Source organism: Xyrauchen texanus, chromosome 48 (assembly GCF_025860055.1).
Source record: "Xyrauchen texanus isolate HMW12.3.18 chromosome 48, RBS_HiC_50CHRs, whole genome shotgun sequence".
Classification (NCBI taxonomy): Eukaryota; Metazoa; Chordata; class Actinopteri; order Cypriniformes; family Catostomidae; genus Xyrauchen; species Xyrauchen texanus.
In genome coordinates, this window is record NC_068323.1 from 22,084,506 (window position 1) to 22,105,556 (window position 21,051).

General features: G+C 37.6%; 1 protein-coding gene across 1 annotated transcript in view; it reads right to left on the reverse strand.

Annotated features, from left to right (window-relative positions):
- LOC127639360 (E3 ubiquitin-protein ligase RNF123-like) overlaps positions 1-21,051 on the reverse strand; it is a 176,008-nt gene that overhangs the window by 107,418 nt on the left and 47,539 nt on the right. Inside the window, exons 32-35 of the mRNA XM_052121316.1 lie at positions 15,977-16,116; positions 9,520-9,708; positions 3,273-3,348; positions 214-298 (exon numbers count right to left, since the gene is read on the reverse strand). Of these exons, the coding sequence (XP_051977276.1) occupies positions 214-298; positions 3,273-3,348; positions 9,520-9,708; positions 15,977-16,116 (490 nt within the window). The remainder of the gene's footprint in view (positions 1-213; positions 299-3,272; positions 3,349-9,519; positions 9,709-15,976; positions 16,117-21,051) is intronic.

Genomic DNA, 21,051 nt, shown 5'->3' on the forward strand with positions numbered 1-21,051 from the left:
TTTTTTGCAAAGGTAACTAACTAGGGAGAAAAAAAGAAGCAATGTCTGACAATTTAATTCATGTTATCCATTTTAGTTATTCCGAACTTCAATGAATTCTGGCTTTGATTAGCATTTTCTAAATCTAACTTAGTATAAATTCTGTCCAACAAAACATAAGTGGAAATACCATACATTTCAGAGTAAAATAAAGAAACAAAGCCATAAACTTACCCATGCTTGTCTGAGTCTACCAGAATGCGCACTAATATCCCCGTAACAGCCACTAAGATGGGGTAATGATCAACGCTCTCCAGGCCTATACACAAATAAGAAAAATGGTTTAGTGCAGTGGAAGCAACTTTGGAAATGTAGCTTCCCAAGCAAAAAGCTACTCATAACTTCAAAGCAGAGAAACAACAGCCACACTACAAGCAGCTAACAAAAGTAACCATAGGCCTATCTTTTGAAATACTGTATATAATTATTTCAAGAAGTTTGGATAGCATTAAAGTGGAACATATAGGCCTACATTTTCAAGAAATAAATCAAAACTAGAAAACACTAATTTACATAACTGATAACAAGGAGCGCGTTTACACACACCCATTATGCTTAATAAGCCGACAATGTGTGTGGTCATGTAAGGTCATAAACGGCGTAAGAATAAACCAATCCACAAATTTTTGCCCATTACGCTGATTCTGTGTTGCATGTAAACACCTTTACCGCCATTCTTCCCGGTTTCTCAAATGTATGCACAAGTTGTGTGCATGCCTCTTAATGGTTTGACGTCAAAAGCAGATAATCAAGCGATTATTTAAAATGTCACGTAAACGCAAATTTCTTGCTTTGTTGGATTTTTTTTTAAATGGGCTCAATAATGAACCTTTCAATACTATATATGATGTAAAATGATACACGTGGACTTCTGCATATGGACTTTAAGTGTACTGGTCCATTAGTGGCATTACTGGCAACAGTGCTGTTCACTTTTTTCAGCCATCTTGGTCCTGGATGTATTTTTCCCATGCATTTTTCAATGATATAATTTCCCATGATATCAAACTTTGATTTGAAACAAAAAACAATAAAAGGATTTGGAAATAGGACAAAAAGTCAAAAGGTACAAGGATGTGTACTTAACGTCTTTATTGGGGAAACAATCCACAATCCCAAGAAGCATTGTGAATGATGTAACAATGAACGAAAATTCTAATTAGAAACGTTGGAAAATTTTGAAACTATTAATTTTAATTTGGTGATACTAGGTATTGAATCAATATATTTTTTACATTTATAGCTAAATAAAGAAAATATTTTAAGACGCTTTACCACTACTTGTTGGAAAAATGTACAGTTTTGGACAGTTTTGAAAACAGCTGAACTAATATAACGTTTTAGTGCGCAACAGTCTTGTTCCGGAAATAAAATTCCCATTCATTTATTCCATAGACAAATTGATTTTCTAAGCTAACTTATAAACATTTAAAGACAGACCTACCTTGAGCTCTGAGGTTGTTCAACATTGGTATATGCTTCCGTTGAAGCCATCAGTTTGCCTTATTTCAACATCATTGTTTAAAAATAGTGTTTAATGGTGGAATTCTTGTTGAACAACTACATTACCCATGGTCCAGCAGAGAGAGCTTCACCAATCAGAGAACCATGGCCAACAAAGCCCACGAAACTAGCCTGGAAGCGACCACCCACTCCCATGATGCACTCTGAACGATGCAAACCATGATGTCTTCCTGCACTCTCAAATTGCTTATATATGTGTGTATATCGGAATGTTTCGCAATAAACGTAAACTATATTGTTACTATACTTATAATCAACAACCTAAAATCTATAGTTTTATATATTTCCATAGTTTTATATTCGCCATTCATGGGATTGCTTCATGGTATTGTAGTTCGTGCTCTCATGAAAGATGGTAAGTACACAGACTTGTACCTTTTTCTTTTCATCCGATGTAAAAAAAAATAGTTTTGCCTTAAAAAACAAAGTCTGTAATGTTGTGATTCATCTCGAAGCTGGTTCTTGCTTTACAACTCTTTAATGGAGGATTTTATGAAAAGTCTATGGAAGAAATTAATGGGAAAATATACCTCCGGAACCCAGATGGCTGAAAAAGTGGGCGGGTACTGTTACGCTCTATTGAAAAATACTATGTTTAGCGAGATTTTCCCCTATACTGTTTGAATGGTTCAGATCATTTCATTTTTGTTAATTTACTAAAGTAACTTTATGAACTTTTATATTAAAAACGAACTAAAAATGCAGTCAATACAGTCTAAAATGAACTACAAAACGTTATAATTGAAAAGGCAACCCTTGATGTTATGTTCTTGTTTGTAACTGCATTTTGACACAACATCATTGAGTCACACACTAGAAGAAAATGACTTTCAAACAAAAAGCCTGTTTCGTGCAATTTCCGTTTTAGACCATTTTCTACCTGCAAAGTGATTTTCTGAAGTGCAGGTCAATGGAGTGCAAGCGGCAATCTTTCAAGAGAACAGAGACGGTCTAACTATTTTTTTATTTTCTTCCAAGGACACCAAACATACCACATTTTCTCAGAAGTTTAATGCTAGGACTGTCTGTAAATATCACTATGGCACAGTCAATCGTGGAACAGATTTGAGAAATGATGGGGAAAATATCAAGTGGTGATGAAATCTAAATCCACTAAAACCCAAAGATAGTCATTTTACGATCCATACCAGGAAGACCCAGATCATATTATGCTATCTAATAACAACTGCTTTGCAAACAAGACTATTTTAAAATACATTGAGCGTCATGGTGGAAAATTGTCCCTTTGCCCTGAGGTCTCAATATCCTTTGGCAGAATTGGATTATGTTTCCGCACTTAAAATCGCTGTCTAATCTCTTGACCCATTGCTCCAATATCGTTCCCTGAGCACGCAGACTGACTTTCCAAACTTCCGAAAGGTGACATGAAGATCGTTACAGAATGAATATTAAATGATGTCTTTGTTCAGGGACTTGAAACAAGATGCTAAAAAAAGAAACACAAAGTCGAATGGTAGGTTGTAACAAACCATATTTTATCCCAAAAGGAACACGATCAAAGAAAAACCAAAGTACAGTACATGAGAGGTTCAATTTGGTACATTATGAACTTGAGAAATATAATTGCAGTCAAGTGCATACTCTAGTGCGTACCTAGTATGCACTTATGTTTGATGCTTCACACAATTTGCATGAATCTAATCTATAATTCTTTTCCTACAAAACGAATAGAGACTGGTGAGCATTACCTGGAAGACGCAAGTTGACCACTCGGTCAAACAGGTTTCGTTCTGCCGTAACTCGATTTAACACTTGGTTCAGGAGCTGCAGAGAAAAGACACAAAAAAGCAGGTTTAGGACTTACAATGTAAATGGAGCCTTTGTGTTTTTAGTAACTGCTGCAACAAACAGCAAAGGAATTGGATTAAATCGAAACAGAAAGTTACACGTTCACAAGGCCGTAGCAGCTACGGGCATTTAAGCTCACGCAAAGCGAAGAAAAAGAAACAGCTAATGAAGTAGACTGACGCTGTTAACGTACAGGACCTGTACGATAAACCTCACCTCAGCTAGCAAAGTCTTTCTCGGATGCCATGTTTGTTGTTTACAAAAGCGTGGCGGGGATTACATTGGAACAGGGATGCTGCTTTCTGACGAGCTGCACATATACGAGAGTAAAGAGAACACCGCTTAACTAGTACATTTAAACAGTAACCCAGATTCTCACAATAACCTGCTTTTTTGGTGTCCATCTGAACATGCGTTCTGAACCGTTTGCTCAACAAATGTGATCAACTTGTGGCCAATACTCAACAGCGCCACCCAGTGCATTCTGTTATAACTGCCGGTTTTAGTTAGTGTGTTCAGGATTTAGCATGCATCTCACTGTATATATGGCCAGCAAAGCAAAACTTTGCGAAATTCAAATAGTATTTTTACTATCAAAATACCCTACAGATCATTTATTATACCATGTTGAAAATGGCAATTTTTGGGTGGGAATAAAAACGAGCTGTTTTTGTGTGTGTGTGTCTTTAAATGCAAATGAGCTGGTGCTCCCCGCCCTGTTTCCAGAATAGGGCGGAGTTTTGACATCTCTGCATCGGATAACTAGACGTCATAATCAATATGACTGACAGTGAAAATAGTGGTGTTCAGCTCTATATGTTTGAGTCAGACACTGATGAGGGAGAGACTCTGTCAGAAGTAACAACTTTGAGAATGAACCAGGAAGTTTCCGAATGGTTATTTGATACATTTATTTATTTGTTGAAGAGTTTTTTCAGCAGTTTTGCAATGATGGATGAGCAACACACACACACACAAATACAACGTTCGCTATGCGCTATAACGAAACAACACACACAAACAAACATGTCCATCAGCAGTGTCTTTCAACAGTTGTGGGCGGGGCTTGTACAAAGTGACGTCACTTTGTACCGAATGTGCGAACGGCTTGTTCTGAGACAGTGCTTATGATTAATGGGGATTTAATAAAAGGACTGTGTGGATTTTTATCATTATAGGGTGGTTGTGTACAAACACCGCCAACACACATTTATGTTCAAACACCATTTAAAAGGGAATTTTGCATAAAAGATCCCCCTTTAAAATGACTGCTACGCCCCTGCACGTTCACACAGTCAGTGGGGTGGATTCAGGGAGGATTTTTCTCCTCAAGGGTTTACAGACGCCTGCTGAGCTCACAGGTGTGTTTCAATTAAATCCTGATTACAAGCTGCAGGTGAACGGAAGCTCCGCTAGGAATAAAGCCCACACAATCGCTGTGAGAAAACACCACCTGAAAATTCCCTTTTAAACCTTAAACTTGCAAAGGCCCTGAGGACAAGATACTCGCACTCCTCATTCATATACCAGCGTGACTCACAAAACCTGTCAAAACATATCATGTTTAATTCTGAAATTAAAAGCAAGAAACAAGACACTACATTTTGCTTAATGAAAATTAAGCACATTAAGCCTGATTAAAACATCTGAGATTATTTTGCATAACAAAAAAAAAATTATTACTATAATGTAAAAAATTATTATACTGTATTTTGTTTAAATTGTAGTGTTTACTACAATTATCAGTGTATTGTTTGTTATACTGCCTTATGCTAAATAAAAACATTGTTTTACAGTAATTTTATAAATATATTAATAGTGTGTGTGTGTGTGTGTGTGTGTGTGTGTGTGTATATAGTATATAGTGTATATATACATTATAAATACCTTACAGCAATAATATATATATATATATATATATATATGGGCTGAATTGTCTGGAGGATAATATAATAAATGGCAAATTTTTAACTGTCCAAATAAACTATTTAATGGTTTATTAGTTTAAATAGCCTTCACCAACCAAAATAGTGGGGTGAAATGTGAATTGGACATATTTTCATGATATTCACTCACACACTCTCACACACTCACTCACACACTCACTCACTCACACACTCACTCACTCACTCACACACAGACACACTCACTCACACGCACACACTCACTCACACGCACACACTCACTCACACGCACACACGCACACACTCACTCACTCACACACTCTCACACAGACTCACACACTCACTCACTCTCACACACACTCACTCTCACACACTCACTCTCACACACTCACTCACTCACTCACACACTCACTCACTCACACACTCACACACTCACACACAGACTCACTCACTCTCACACACACTCACTCTCACACACACTCACTCTCACACACTCACTCTCACACACTCACGCTCTCACTCACTCACACACAGACACACAGCTATCATTATGAGGACTTTCCATAGAAATAATGATTTTTATACTGTACAAACTATAGATTTTATCCCCTAAACCTCACAAAAAACGTTCTGCATTTGTCCAAGTTTTGTCTGTTTTTTGTGCACCCAAACTTGGACAGACAGACAGACAGACACACACTCACACACTCACTCACACGCACACACTCACACACGCACACACTCACTCACTCACACACAGACACACTCACTCACACACACACACACACACTCACACACGCACACACGCACGCACACACACACACACACACACACACACACACACACAGACAGACAGACAGACACACACACAGTCCAAATCTTCATTTGCATCCACAAACTAACACTCTTATCCTAAAACAAGTATATATGAAACTTAAAAAGAATTACATGACTTTCATCCCTTCTTCATTGCAAATAATGACTGCCACCCCTCCTTAACTCTTATTTAGTCTCAGAACTTTCATGGCTTGATGAAACGACTTAATTAAATTCAATAAAATTCAGCCATTAGATGCCATCAGGGCATTTTCTGAGCATATGGGGGCCCTAAGAGAAATCACAACCTCTCTTGCGATTGTCTAATTTTCACATTTTCCATGTTCATAACCATTAAGACCATGAAGAGCTGTTTAAGTAGTTTAGTTTGAATAAATGGTCTATGTGGGCTCGGGGGGAAGTTTTGCATTCTGTAAGTTATGGTACATCTACATAGCAACTGTAGTTGTCTATAGTTAGATGTCTATATAATTCATATACCTCATATTTCAAAAGATCAAGAAAATGTGATTTCCTAGACCAGGGAAGGAGGAGGGATGCGCTGTCGGAGAGCCCTCGCCGCTGATGAGGGTTGTGACGCGAGGAGGTATGGTCTGGTGGTACTGGAGAGGTTCGCCAGAAGGCGGAGGAGCCCGCTGCCATCTGCCAGGAGATGGAGGAGCCGGCCACCAGGAGGCGGAGGGGTTGCTGATGTCTGCCGGGAGGTGTATTTTGCTGTGTTCAGCTTTCCTTCAACCCTGACTAGTCCCTGCTGCCGAAAAACACCCCCATAGCATGATGAAGCACCATGATTCACCGCTGGGGTAGTATTGCACAGGTGATGAGCAGTGCCTTGTTTCCTCCAGACAGTTCAATCTTTATTTCATCAGACCAGAGAATCTTGTTTCTCACAGTCTGAGAGTCCTTTAGGTGCTTTTTTACAAATTCCAAGCGGCTTTCATGTGTCTTGCACTGAGGAGAGGCTTCTGTCTGGCCACTCTGCCATACGCCCAGATCGGTGGAGTGTTGCAATTACGGATGTCCTTCTGCAAGTTTCTCCCATCTCCACACATGATCTCTGGAGCTCAACCAGAGTGACCATCAGGTTCTTGATCACCTCTCTTACAAAGGCCCTTCTCCCCTGATTGCTCAGTTTGAATGGGCGGAAAGCTCAAGGAAGAGTCCTGGTTGTTTATATATGATTTAAGAGTTATGAAGGTCCCCATGCTCTTGGGAACCTTCAATGCAGCCAAAATATTTTTGTAGCCTTCCCCAGATCTGTGCCTCAACACAATCCTGTCTCTGAGCTCAGCAGGCAGTTCCTTTGGCCTCATGGTTTGGTTTTTGCTCAGATATGCATTTTCAGCTGTAATACCTTATATAGACAGGTGTGTGCCTTTCCAAATCATGTCCAATCAATGGAATTTTGCACAGGTGAACTCCACTCAAAGTGTAGAATCATCTCAAAGATGATCCAGAGAAATGGGACTCACCAGAGCTAAATTTCAAGTGTCATAGCAAAGGGACTGAATACTTATGTTAATGTGATATTTCAGTTAATCTTTTAAAATAATTTGCAAAGTTATCAAAAATATGGTTTTTGCTTTGTTATTATGGGGTATGGAGTGTAGATTGATGTGAAAAAACAAATAATTATATAATAATTATGTACAGTGAGGAAAATAAGTATTTGAACACCCTGCTATTTTGCAAGTTCTCCCATTTAGAAATCATGGAGGGGTCTGAAATTGTCATCGTAGGTGAATGTCCACTGTGAGAGACATAATAAAAAAAAAAAATCCAGAAATCACAATGTATGATTTTTTAACTATTTATTTGTATGATACAGCTGCAAATAAGTATTTGAACACCTGAGAAAATCAATGTTAATATTTGGTACAGTAGCCTTTGTTTGCAATTACAGAGGTCAAACGTTTCCTGTAGTTTTTCACCAGGTTTGCACACACTGCAGGAGGGATTTTGGCCCACTCCTCCACACAAATCTTCTCTAGATCAGTCAGGTTTCTGGGCTGTCACTGAGAAACACGGAGTTTGAGCTCCCTCCAAAGATTCTCTATTGGGTTTAGGTCTGGAGACTGGCTAGGCCACGCCAGAACCTTGATATGCTTCTTACAGAGCCACTCCTTGGTTATCCTGGCTGTGTGCTTCGGGTCATTGTCATGTTGGAAGACCCAGCCTCGACCCATCTTCAATGCTCTAACTGAGGGAAGGAGGTTGTTCCCCAAAATCTTGCAATACATGGCCCCGGTCATCCTCTCCTTAATACAGTGCAGTCAGCCCTGTCCCATGTGCAGAAAAACACCCCCAAAGCATGATGCTACCACCCCCATGCTTCACAGTAGGGATGGTGTTCTTGGGATGGTACTCATCATTCTTCTTCCTCCAAACACGGTTAGTGGAATTATGACCATAAAGTTCTATTTTGGTCTCATCTGACCACATGACTTTCTCCCATGACTCCTCTGGATCATCCAAATGGTCATTGGCAAACTTAAGACGGGCCTTGACATGTGCTGGTTTAAGCAGGGGAACCTTCCGTGCCATGCATGATTTCAAACCATGACGTCTTAGTGTATTACCAACAGTAACCTTGGAAACGGTGGTCCCAGCTCTTTTCAGGTCATTGACCAGCTCCTCCTGTGTAGTTCTGGGCTGATTTCTCACCTTTCTTAGGATCATTGAGACCACACGAGGTGAGATCTTGCATGGAGCCCCAGTCCGAGGGAGATTGACAGTCATGTTTAGCGTCTTCCATTTTCTAATGATTGCTCCAACAGTGGACCTTTTTTCACCAAGCTGCTTGGCAATTTCCTCGTAGCCCTTTCCAGCCTTGTGGAGGTGTACAATTTTGTCTCTAGTGTCTTTGGACAGCTCTTTGGTCTTGGCCATGTTAGTAGTTGGATTCTTACTGATTGTATGGGGTGGACAGGTGTCTTTATGCAGCTATCGACCTCAAACAGGTGCATCTAATTTAGGATAATAAATGGAGTGGAGGTGGACATTTTAAAGGCAGACTAACAGGTCTTTGAGGGTCAGAATTCTAGCTGATAGACAGGTGTTCAAATACTTATTTGCAGCTGTATCATACAAATAAATAGTTAAAAAATCATACATTGTGATTTCTGGATTTTTTTTTTTAGATTATGTCTCTCACAGTGGACATGCACCTACGATGACAATTTCAGACCCCTCCATGATTTCTAAGTGGGAGAACTTGCAAAATAGCAGGGTGTTCAAATACTTATTTTCCTCACTGTATATACACTCAGTACATATATACACATATATATATATATATATATATATATGGTAATCAATATTATGCCACAAATGCTGTCGAATGAGTTTAACTCGTATTGAACCCGGAATATTCCTTCAATACAGCTGCTTTAGAAATCACTCTCACCTGAGCCAATCGACGTAGCAGCAGCTCAGCAGAGGGGCGGGTCCAGTCCAGGAATATTTCTGGCACTAGAGTGATGGTCATTTCTAGAACCCGTAACAGACTGACAGAGAGGTCAAAGCAGGTCGCACACACTTTCAGCTGCCTTGTATCCACAAAGTTTCTCTCCGGTCGCTCGGCAGCCTGCTGGATCTGAGACAAAGTTATTAACGTTAACGAAAACACTCACAAAGGGGCAATAGCAATCACTAATGAATATAATAATATACTAATAGTCGCAATGGCACATTTCAACACAATTCACTGTCAGCAAGTGTTGTTGTGATTTCGACAGATAAAATTTTTTTTACTTAACTTTGATGGTATTACTTTGAGCATAAGTAGTTTCTGATAAAGCGTCATCATTAGACGAAAACATGTTCAAAAGTACAATATATTTTATTGGGTGCAACAATTTTCAGTAGGAATCTTTTGCACAAAAGCAATGTCTTGCTGTTTAGAAATTCGCTTCAGACCATTCCTGTGTCTCGCCTTCATTCTTATTTAGTCCTCCCAGAAACAGAGGCAGTAAACACATCACAAGTTTCTCCTGGAGACCGCTGCCTCCTAATTCAAGGATCAACGCAGATAAAAGCCTCTCCTATGAGCCAGCAAACCTCCAGGCGAAGGAGCATAAGAATAAATTCCAATCTGCAGCGAGCAGAATTTCAGTGTCTTTACTCTCCTGAAAGGCATTGATTACAGAGAAGAGGAGAGCCTGGTGGGAAAGTGCTTTTATGTGTCTCTGCTGAGGTTTAATTCACTACCATTGTAGATCAGTCAAGGTTTTGCTTTCTTCTACTGTATATCTCCCCAGTAGACTCCAAAGCCTGTGTTTAGTTATGACCCTACCATGCCAGGGGGCTGCCTTGCAACTCTCTGCCTAAAATGCTGGTTTCCATGGTGTCCAAATGATCAAATTAGCATTCAGCTGAATGAAGTTCTGAATGGAGTGAAAGTAGAGTGAGGTAAAGTAGATTTGCATTTACTACATAATAATTTTAGTTTTCTTCCCACATTTTACTTTGTATACAGTATATACGTACATACATGTATCTACTGTATACTGTATATACTACTGCTGTTGGTGTTAACGCATGCGATCAAATAAAATTGTTTAAGTCGTACATTTTCGTATATCGTGATTAACACGTTTACCTTTAATACAACATTAACCAACACTTCTTGGTAGGGTGAAACCTTTGTAATGTGTCCGCGCGGAGGATTCCACTAATGGACACACCACAAACACACACAACTGTGCTTCCTTGAAATAATGGAGATGGATTAAGGAACTCTTAACACTATTTGATGTACAAAAGAAGCCTAGACGGGACAAATGTAAGGAGCGTTTTAATTACCACGGAAGCACGTCAAATTTTAACTATCATCAAAAAGCAGAATGAGCCGTTTTTGTCTGTAAGCGTGGAGTTCAAAGTGGCGTTTAACGCTGGCGTTGACGCTCTAATGTGAATCATGAACGCAGCTTCACAGTTGCTGAAGGAAAGCAGATAACAACAGTCTACTGGCTGATCAATATTGTGGAGGATGAGAGTTTAAGAGATTTAAAGCCCATTGCAATGAATATGCAACCTGTGTGGGCACTAGTTCTTTCAGTAAGTCAAACTCCCACGTTTAATGTTTCTTGAATTGGTGCTATTTTACAGCATTTCTATCTTTATACTGTGGAAGGTTTTGTTTGGAAAATGTTAATAAACCATCATATTGTTACATATGGTTTTGCTCTCTTACCTAAAGTGGAAATAAATGCATTTTGACAGGAAAAGTAGTATATACAGTGTCAAATTTCAGCATTTTCAAAATCTAAATTTAAATGTAATTTTTTTTACAGTTAATAATGAGTAGCAGTAGTTCTTTTTTTTTCATGGATGGACTGATGAATAAAGAGATGCAAGAAAGAAAAGACCAATCACAAACAGTACATACATAGATGTAAGAAAGAAGACCAATCAGAATTTAGTGTGCAGTTATTAAAATGACATCAACGCTGCCTGTTACATTTTAAATGGCAAACATTCTATTTATCTAAGGGGCCGTTCAGACCGAACACGCTAGACACAACACAATGAATGGAACAGAATGCAGGTGTCCTGAGACATATTTTAAAAGTTTCTTTTCAATGAAATGGTGAGAAAAACATAAACAAAACAAAAAAACATCAAGATGCAGTGCAACAGTTTTCGTACCTAGTGTACCGTCTAGTGCATGTTTAGTTAGAAAAACAAAAGTCTTGGTGTCAACGACCCCTATAACTAGAATTACGAAACTACGTTTAAATGGAGTCTGTATGTTCAATGGTTTGTACTTGATCAAATGCAGACATTTTTTAATTGGGATACATTTGGTATTTGATAGTGAGAAAAATAAATGTATATTGTCTAATAAAGCACCCTTAAAATTCTCAAGGTTACAATTATGAAAATGCTAATAGTTATTTATTATTTCGTCAAACCATTGTTTTAATGTTATTGAACTAAAGATGATTTTAAAATGTGTCAAATGACTGCTAAGCCAAATCATTAACTCCAAATTGTATTTTACAAATTGTATATTTTTAAATTGAACATTTTTAAACAACTCATAATATATGTAGAATGTGCTTAATTGTCAACTATGTTACCAATCGTCCACTATTTCACCTTTATTGGGTAACATTGTTGCCATTTTATAATGTTACGGGTCTTTACTACAACTATTGTGCAGATGGTATCTTTGAAAATGCATTTTCAAAAATATTGAATCATTTTTAGTCACTTTTTTTTTTTTATAGTAAATATTTAAGCGATAATAGTCAAGTCACATCGTTGACAGTTATTCAATCCACTCTTAACCCAGGCTTGGCTTTTTAACAAATATTTTGGAAAAAGAGAAAGAACCCACTTAGTGATGGGGTTTAGACCAAACCTTAGCCAGAATGTTTGAGGAATATCAAAAAAGTACTGCTTTGCAAGAACTAACTACTGAAATTGTGGCTACCAGGTGGTGCAAGTGTCTACAATCTTAGGATCGCAACAACAGACTTACATAATCGTTGAGGTGGATAATGTTGTTCGGTGATGCAGCACGAATGCACACCCGCCGTGCAAACAACTGACTCAAAGGGAGCGTGGAAAGTGGCAGATCATTTACATACTCACATTTGCCATGCTATAATAATACTCTAGGCATGTTGAATATACATTTCAAAATCAGCTCACAGAACACAACAGAAGAGCTGTATTATTGTAATGACTACATTATACCACAGGTTTGCTACTGATAATGTTATTGATGCTTATTAGTTGTGTTGCCTACTGCAAGCATCACTATTGCCATTTGCCATACATGATTTAAACTTAATTCAAGAAATATTCCCTAAAAACACGTTTTAATTAAGGCTGTTCATTTAACATGTTAATTGTATGTTAATTAGTATGAATCATTACATAAATTATTTTATTTTTAAAAATGCACTTTTTTACTCTACAAAGTTGAACATAATTTAGAAAAAATATATTGACTTCAAAATCCACTTTATGTTAAGTCACTTTGTGTTATCTAATCAATACTCTACAACAATAATGTATGTATTTGAATGACCTTAATCATCACATTTTACACATATACATATACACATATATATATATATATATATATATATATATATATATATATATATATATATATATATATATATATATATATATATATATATATATATATATATATATATATATATATATAACTACTGTTACAGTTCTTGAATACTTAAAAAAAGTAAATAAATAAAAACAATATATATATATATATATATATTTTATCCCCTTTTCTCCTGAATTCTGGAATGCCCAATTCCCACTACTTAGTAGGTCCTCGTGGTAGCGGTTACTCACCTCAATCAGGGTGGCGGAGGACAAGTCCCTGTTGCCTCCGCTTCTGAGACCGCCAATGCTACCAGTGGATGTTTCACGCTACTCTCAGCGATCCACTCACAACTTACCATGCGCCCCATTGAGAGCGAGAACCACTAATCGTGACCAAGAGGAGGTTACCCCATATGACTCTACTCTCCTTAGTAACCGGGCCAATTTGGTTGCATAGGAGACCTGGCTGGAGTCACTCAGCACACCCTGGATTCAAACTCAATGTAGTTTGACATATATGTGGCATATATATAAATTATTTACTTGCTACTATATGTCTAAAACAAACTTTTTATATACAGTACTGTGCAAAAGAAGATGTTTCGCAAAAACATTTGTCTTAAGATGGTTATTTATATCTTCAGCTTTAGTGTGTCAATAGGAAATATAAATGTTAGACTCTCAAACATTACTTTTACTAATGGAAAATATTAGAATAGAAGAACAGGGAGTCCTGCAACAGATGTCATGGCCCCCACTGAACATCATGTCAGTCTGAGATTACATAAAGAAACCGAAGCAATTGAGACAGTCTAAATAGACAGAAGAACTGTGGAGAATTCTCCAAGAGACTTGGAACATCCAATCTGCCAACAACCAAGAAAAACTTCATTGCCCCAATGTGTGCACAGAAGGGCTCTCCGCTTCCATAAATCCGCATAAGTTTGCCGTTAAATTCCGTAACCGTTTGCCCCTCTTGTTCAAAATAAACTGTCCTAGCGGGTAACACTCTCGCTCACGGTGCTGTATTGTACATTCCTGCCCTGTACTGCTGTTTATATGGCTGGAAAGCATCACCCACAAGAGGCCAAAAGTGTGCGTCGGATGGATGTTATATAAAGAAGGTATGAGAAATATCAAAACATAATGTAACCAAATGCTACAGTTTACTTAATATTAGCAAATTAGCTCTTTAGAATGATTTTGTAAGGAATAGGACACAATATATGCTTGCCATCACAGGTAAAAGACAAAATAGAATAAATATGATTTAAAACAATTATTTCAAACTGTAATTATATTGGCAATGAATGATTTTGGCAGTATTTTTAATCAATTTAATGATGAAAAGAAGCATACATTTCTTTCAAGAAAAAAAGTCTGTTCTAAAAATAGAAGCATATATACTATATATAATGTAATTTTCATAAAATAACTTGTAACTTGAGTAGTTTTTTGGCAAACTAATTATTTAACCCTATTTGAGTCAAAATATTTCTCAGTACTTCTACTTGTACTCAAGTGAATTATTTGTTCAGTAGCAGTACTTTTACTTAAGTAAAAAAATCAGTACTCTCTCCACCACTGCTCTGGACTCCTATGTATATTCCATAATAATATGCATTTAAACACCATTAGAGCAATTCGAGTTTTTAAGAGCCTTGTCAACAGGGGTCAGTCAGCGCAACTCAATTTTACATTTCACATTTATTTGCTGAATAATGGTTGTTGTTGTGGTTGTTAATTATCAGAATAATAATATAAAAACAGTATCAATAATAAATAATGATAATAAGTCAAATCCATTGTGAGCAAAATAACAGTTCATCGTGACTACCACTACGGAGAAAAAAAAATGACAGTTGTATGTGAATGTGGGAAATACCTAACAATATATCAACTTCTAAAGCCACTTTTTGTATTTGTATCAGCCACAACATTAAAACCACCTGCGTAATATTGTGTAGATAATACAGCGCCAACCCGCATCTCAGAATAGCATTATGAGCATTAAATTCTTTTCATCACAATTGTTCAGAGCGGTTATCTGAGTTACTGAAGACTTTGTCAGTTCAAACCAGTCTGGCCATTCTCTGTTGATCTCTCTCATCAACAAGCCGTTTCAATCCACAGAACTGCCGCTCACTGGATGGTTTTTGTTTTTGAACAATTCTGAGTAAATTCTAGAGACTGTTGTGTGTGAAAATACCAGAAATACTCAAACCAGCCCATCTGACACCAACAATCATGCCACGCTCCAAATCACTGAGATCCCATTTTCCCCCCATTCTGATGGTTGATGTGAACATTAACTGAAGCTCCTGACCCACATCAGTTTGATTTTATGCACTGCTGCCACATGATTAGCTGATTAAATAATCACATGGCATGATTGTTGGTGGCAGATGGGCTGTTTTGAGTATTTCTGTAACTGCTGATCTCCTGGGATTTTTACACACAACAGTCTCTAGAATTTACTCAAAATGGTGCAGAATAGCATTCTGAGAAGCGGGTTGGTGCTGTTTTGGCGGTTTGAGGGGGACCTACACAATATTAGGCAGGTGGATTTAATGTTGTGGCTGATTGGTCTGTGTGTATATATATATATTTATTATTCGTTATTACAATAGTTTTATAATGTAGTTGTAATACACAATTTTGCTTCTCAAGCAAATTTATCTTGCCAAAAGCACTGAATAAAGAAATAATTTTCTGTATTGTAGCTCAGCTGATAAGCTCAGTAGAAGGTTTTTGATGGGACAACACAAGTTTCTTACCTCCTGTATCATGCCGATAAATTCAGAGAAGGCCCAGTTGAGCTGGTTTAAGACACTGTTGAGGAAGCTGGCAGCCATTTCTTTATCCTGACTGAGCAGCTCAGCCATGTGTCTCTGCAGCAGAAGTGATGGGCATGGCTCTGTAAACAATCAGAGATGAGCATAATCATCCAGTATGTCAATCATTAGCATGAATATTTAGCATAAAATGTGTGAATGCTTTCATAAACTACAGCATTAGTCGGCATCTCCTTTCACGTGAGGAAGCGGTTTAGACATACAAAAATGCTTTGTTTAATGATTAAAGAATACAAATAGGTAGTAAAAGGCCTTATTCAATGCATGAGTATGGGGCAGGACAATCTGTTTGTCAACCAATGGAAGATGAAGGGAGTATTCGAGAAAAAGTTGTTTAAAAAAAGTTGTTTATTAAAATCCAGTTGTGCCAGTGGCGCAGAAATGGCGCACTTCAGCTTTAAATACAAAACAGAAAGAACAATGTGGGAAAATATAAATGATTTTATTATTTCAAACCAAAACCCATTTTACTCAATAAGCCAAAACCTACACATACCAGAAACCAACATCATCTGTCACAGGAGAGTGGATGCAATCTGTCACATTTTAACAGAGTGGCAATGCTGAAATAACGCAATAGTGTAACAACAAAACAGAGAGCTGATGGGAAACCATCACCCTCCCCAGCCGCTTTATTACTGCTATCTGACCACGTCTGGTGAACACAGAAAGGGCATTCTCTCATTACATGCACACAAAGAGGACACTGGGTAATTTAATACCTTATCTCGGAAAGCACAGCGATCGCAAACACGCTAAAAGCCATGGAGCATAGTGTTAAAAGCAAGAGCGAGCAATGACAATAAAGCCCTACCTTAAGCTAATGATTAGATGCAGGGGTTCAGGTCTCAGAGACACAACCTTCATGTTTAATTAGACGAAGTCAGAATTTGCTAATTGCTAAGTGGCTGCTTGGAAAACAGGGGCTTATTGGGCAAAGAGGAAGGCGTATACATAGACAGACAAAGAGAGAGCTAGAGACTGAGGTGAAATTAAGGGATGCTTTTTATGGTGTCAGTGCTGCATCTCCATGATTTAGGACTCTAAAACAAAACTGGGAAAAACAAATCCTAATCAAGCTACTGGGCAGCACTAAGACTAGTTTAAGACACAATCCTAAATACAAATCAGTCTGATTTGAGCCAGTACGGTAAAATCAGAGTAGACCTGCACAAAGGATAGTGTTGCTAAGGGTCAACGGAAGGTGAAAACAAAATACAATGAAACTTACTTTGAAAACTAGCAACTGACAGATCTTCTGGACGCCATGCAAATGAGAGTTAAAAAGAGATGGAATAAGCATTGAGGGAAAAACTCATCAGACCAGGGAAAGAATTATTGCATCACATACAATAAGACAATATAAAATTTCAAGACAGTACCCAAGTGTACTTCATAAAAGTCTAAACTCTGAAGAATAAATTGCAAAGCTAAGTATTAGGGCTCCTGATTAAGTGCTATTGTTGAAAGGCATAATTGACCCTTCGCTAAGACCAGCTCCCTTTAGTTACTGGCAAGCCTCACAGAACAACTGGACATTTCTATGAGCAGGACGAAATTCAGCAAAATTAGGTAAAAACTGAATTGACATTACTATTAAATGATCTGAAATTAATAGTAATAGTAGATCATGAAAGAAGCTGGATCACAATGGCTAGCGCTGAAACATTTACATTTATTTACATTTATTCATTTGGCAGACGCTTTTATCCAAACCTTGTGAAAACAAAGCTTTGCGGTAAAACTAGAGTCGTTTGTGACAGAACTTGCATCATTGAAGTAGTTCATAAGAGAAGCTAGTACACAATGGCTAGTGCTAAAACCTCAACAAATCGTTTGTGACAGAACTTGTATTGTTCAGGCTAGAACTTGCATCATAAAAGTAGTTCATGAAAGAAGCTAATCACAATGGCTAGCGCTGAAACCTAGTGAAAGAAAGTTTTGTGGTAGAACTTGCATCATTTGTGAGAGCTTGCAATTTTCACGTCAGAACCTGCATCATAAAAGTAGTTTATGAGAGAAGCTAGTTTACAATGGCTAGCGCTGAAACCTTGCGAAAGCAAAGGTTTGAGGTAGAATTTACAGTGTTTGTGATGGAACTTGTGTCGTTCATGCTAGAACTTGCGTTATTGAAGTAGTTCATAAGAGAAGCTAGTTCACAATGGCTAGCACTAAAAGCTCAACAAATCAAAGGATTAAGGTAGAACTTGCATTGTTTGTGATGAAACTTTGTCGTCCACATTAGAACCTGGGTCATAAAAGTAGTTAATGAGAGAAGCTAGTTCACAATGGCTAGTGCTAATACCTCAACAAATCGTTTGTGACAGAACTTGCATCATAAAAGTAGTTCATAAGAGAAGCTAGTACACAATGGCTAGTGCTAATACCTCAACAAATCGTTTGTGACAGAACTTGTATTGTTCAGGCTAGAATCTGCATCATAAAAGTAGTTAATGAGAGAAGCTAGTTCACAATGGCTAGTGCTAATACCTCAACAAATCGTTTGTAACAGAACTTGCATCATAAAAGTAGTTCGTAAGAGAAGCTAGTACACAATGGCTAGCGCTAATACCTCAACAAATCGTTTGTGACAGAACTTGTATTGTTCAGGCTAGAATCTGCATCATAAAAGTAGTTAATGAGAGAAGCTAGTTCACAATGGCTAGTGCTAATACCTCAACAAATCGTTTGTGACAGAACTTGCATCATAAAAGTAGTTCGTAAGAGAAGCAAGTACACAATGGCTAGTGCTAATACCTCAACAAATCGTTTGTGACAGAACTTGTATTGTTCAGGCTAGAATCTGCATCATAAAAGTAGTTTATGAGAGAAGCTAGTTTACAATGGCTAGCGCTAAAACCTCGCGAAAACAAAGGATTGCTGTAGAACTTGTATCGTTTGTGATAGAACTTGCAATGTTCACGTCAGAACCTGTGTCAAAGTAGTTAATGAGAGAACCTAGTTCATGATGGCTACCGCTGAAACCTTGCGAAAGCAAAGGTTTAAGGTAGAACTTGCATTGTTTGCGATGAAATTTCATCGTTCATGCTAAAACTTGCGTCATTGAAGTAGTGCATAAGAGAAGCTAGTTCAAAATGGTTAGCACTAAAACCTCAAGAAAGCTAAAGTTTGCAGTAGAACTTACGTCGTTTGTGATACAACTTGCAATGTCCGCTAGAACTTGCGTCTTAAAAGTAGTTCATGAGAGAAGCTAGTTCACAATGGCTAGCGCTAAAACCTTGCGAAAGCAAAGGTTCGCGGTAGAACTTATGTCGTTTCTTGACCTGGTTTCTCTCATAAACTACTTTTATGAACTGCTTATAGAGTACTCTTATGATACTTTTGGGTGCTTTTTTTTTACTTTTTCTCTTTAAAGGGAGTCACTATCAACTGCACGTGTATTAAAAACATGGAAAAGACACTATTTAAAATAACTATTAATTTGTTCTGCAAAGGAGAGAAAGTCACACCGGTTAAGAACAGCATGAGGGTGAGTTAATACTGACATACATTTCAATAAATGGGTGAACCATCCCTTTAATAAGTAAAAGCCCCAGCATCTTCTACATAATTAGAAATTAGAGTACATGGCTTTAAAGAAAATACATATCTGTGGCCAATGCAATGGATGCTTTGACTTAATGGATTGTCTCTTAAAGTATTGATCTGACAGTCTGCAGTAAGGAATAATGGATGTGGAGCGAATAGCCACATCCTTGCTGAGTTTATGTGTGCACGCAAGTTTGACTTTAATGAGTATAAAGTCTTGAAGCAAAGAGACTTTTTACAGTCCGACAGAACAATGGAATGACGTCAAAATATCCCTAGTGATATCCCAGCATTTGTACTAAGTGTTCAAAATTATCGATTTGGACTTTCTAATAATGTCAGCCAAGGATATCATCTCCAGGGTCAGGAACAAAACAAAAACTGTTTGATTTGATTTGCCATTGCCCAGAAGTCATAACAGCATTATTACAAACAAGGAACATCTCTTATGTATAATCAATAAATAGATGATGTAGCTTGCCTAAAATGTTGAATGTACCCTTCTTTTAGTGTTTTGTTATTGTTTTTCAACAAAACAACTAACTCTGAGATGCCAACAGTGCTTGAAGAGTTTCTAAGATGAATACACTTATTTGCTATGGAGTGGTGGTGGTGGTGTAGTGGGCTAAAGCAATGAACTGGTAAGCAGAAGGTTGCTGGTTTGATCCCCACAGCCACTACCATTGTGTCCTTGAGCAATGCACTTAACTCCAGGTTGCTCCGGGGGGATTGTCCCTGTAATAAGTGCACTGCAAGTCACTTTGGATAAAAGCATCTGCCAAATGCATAAATGTAAATGCTTTGATATTGTAAACTATCTTTAATGTGCTATAGGTGGAATATTTAGTGCTTTATTTAGACTGGTAACACATTTATACAAGTGGGTTAAATGTGACGCCGCTGATACAGATCCTATTTAGGATGTAAACACATACATCCACACAAAAACATGCATGAATGTAAAGCACATAAATGACAAGCACAAAAGAATCACTGCAAATGACTTCTCTGGCATGTCTCGGAATTTCTTCTTAAAAATCACAATGAAATGTTTTTACATTACTATGTATGCAATATACAGTATATATATATATATATATATATATATATATATATATATATATATATATATATATATATATATATATATACACACACAGAGTTTATTTTAGGGGTGTATCGGTGTATCGTGGCACTGAAAAAATTTGACGTACACATTGTGGATATTGGACTTTTTTATTATTATTATACAAGCATCTGTATCCAATACGCTTGACGTCCTACACCTACATAACATGGGCATACGCATGGAAATCACTTCAATGCACACAAGGAACTCTAAAATGCGATTACTAGCTGAAACTGCGAGAACTGAAAGTGAAACCATGTAAGCAAATGTAATAAAGTGAGCGGGAGACAGAAGAGCCTTTTAAGCCGGGAGGGATCTC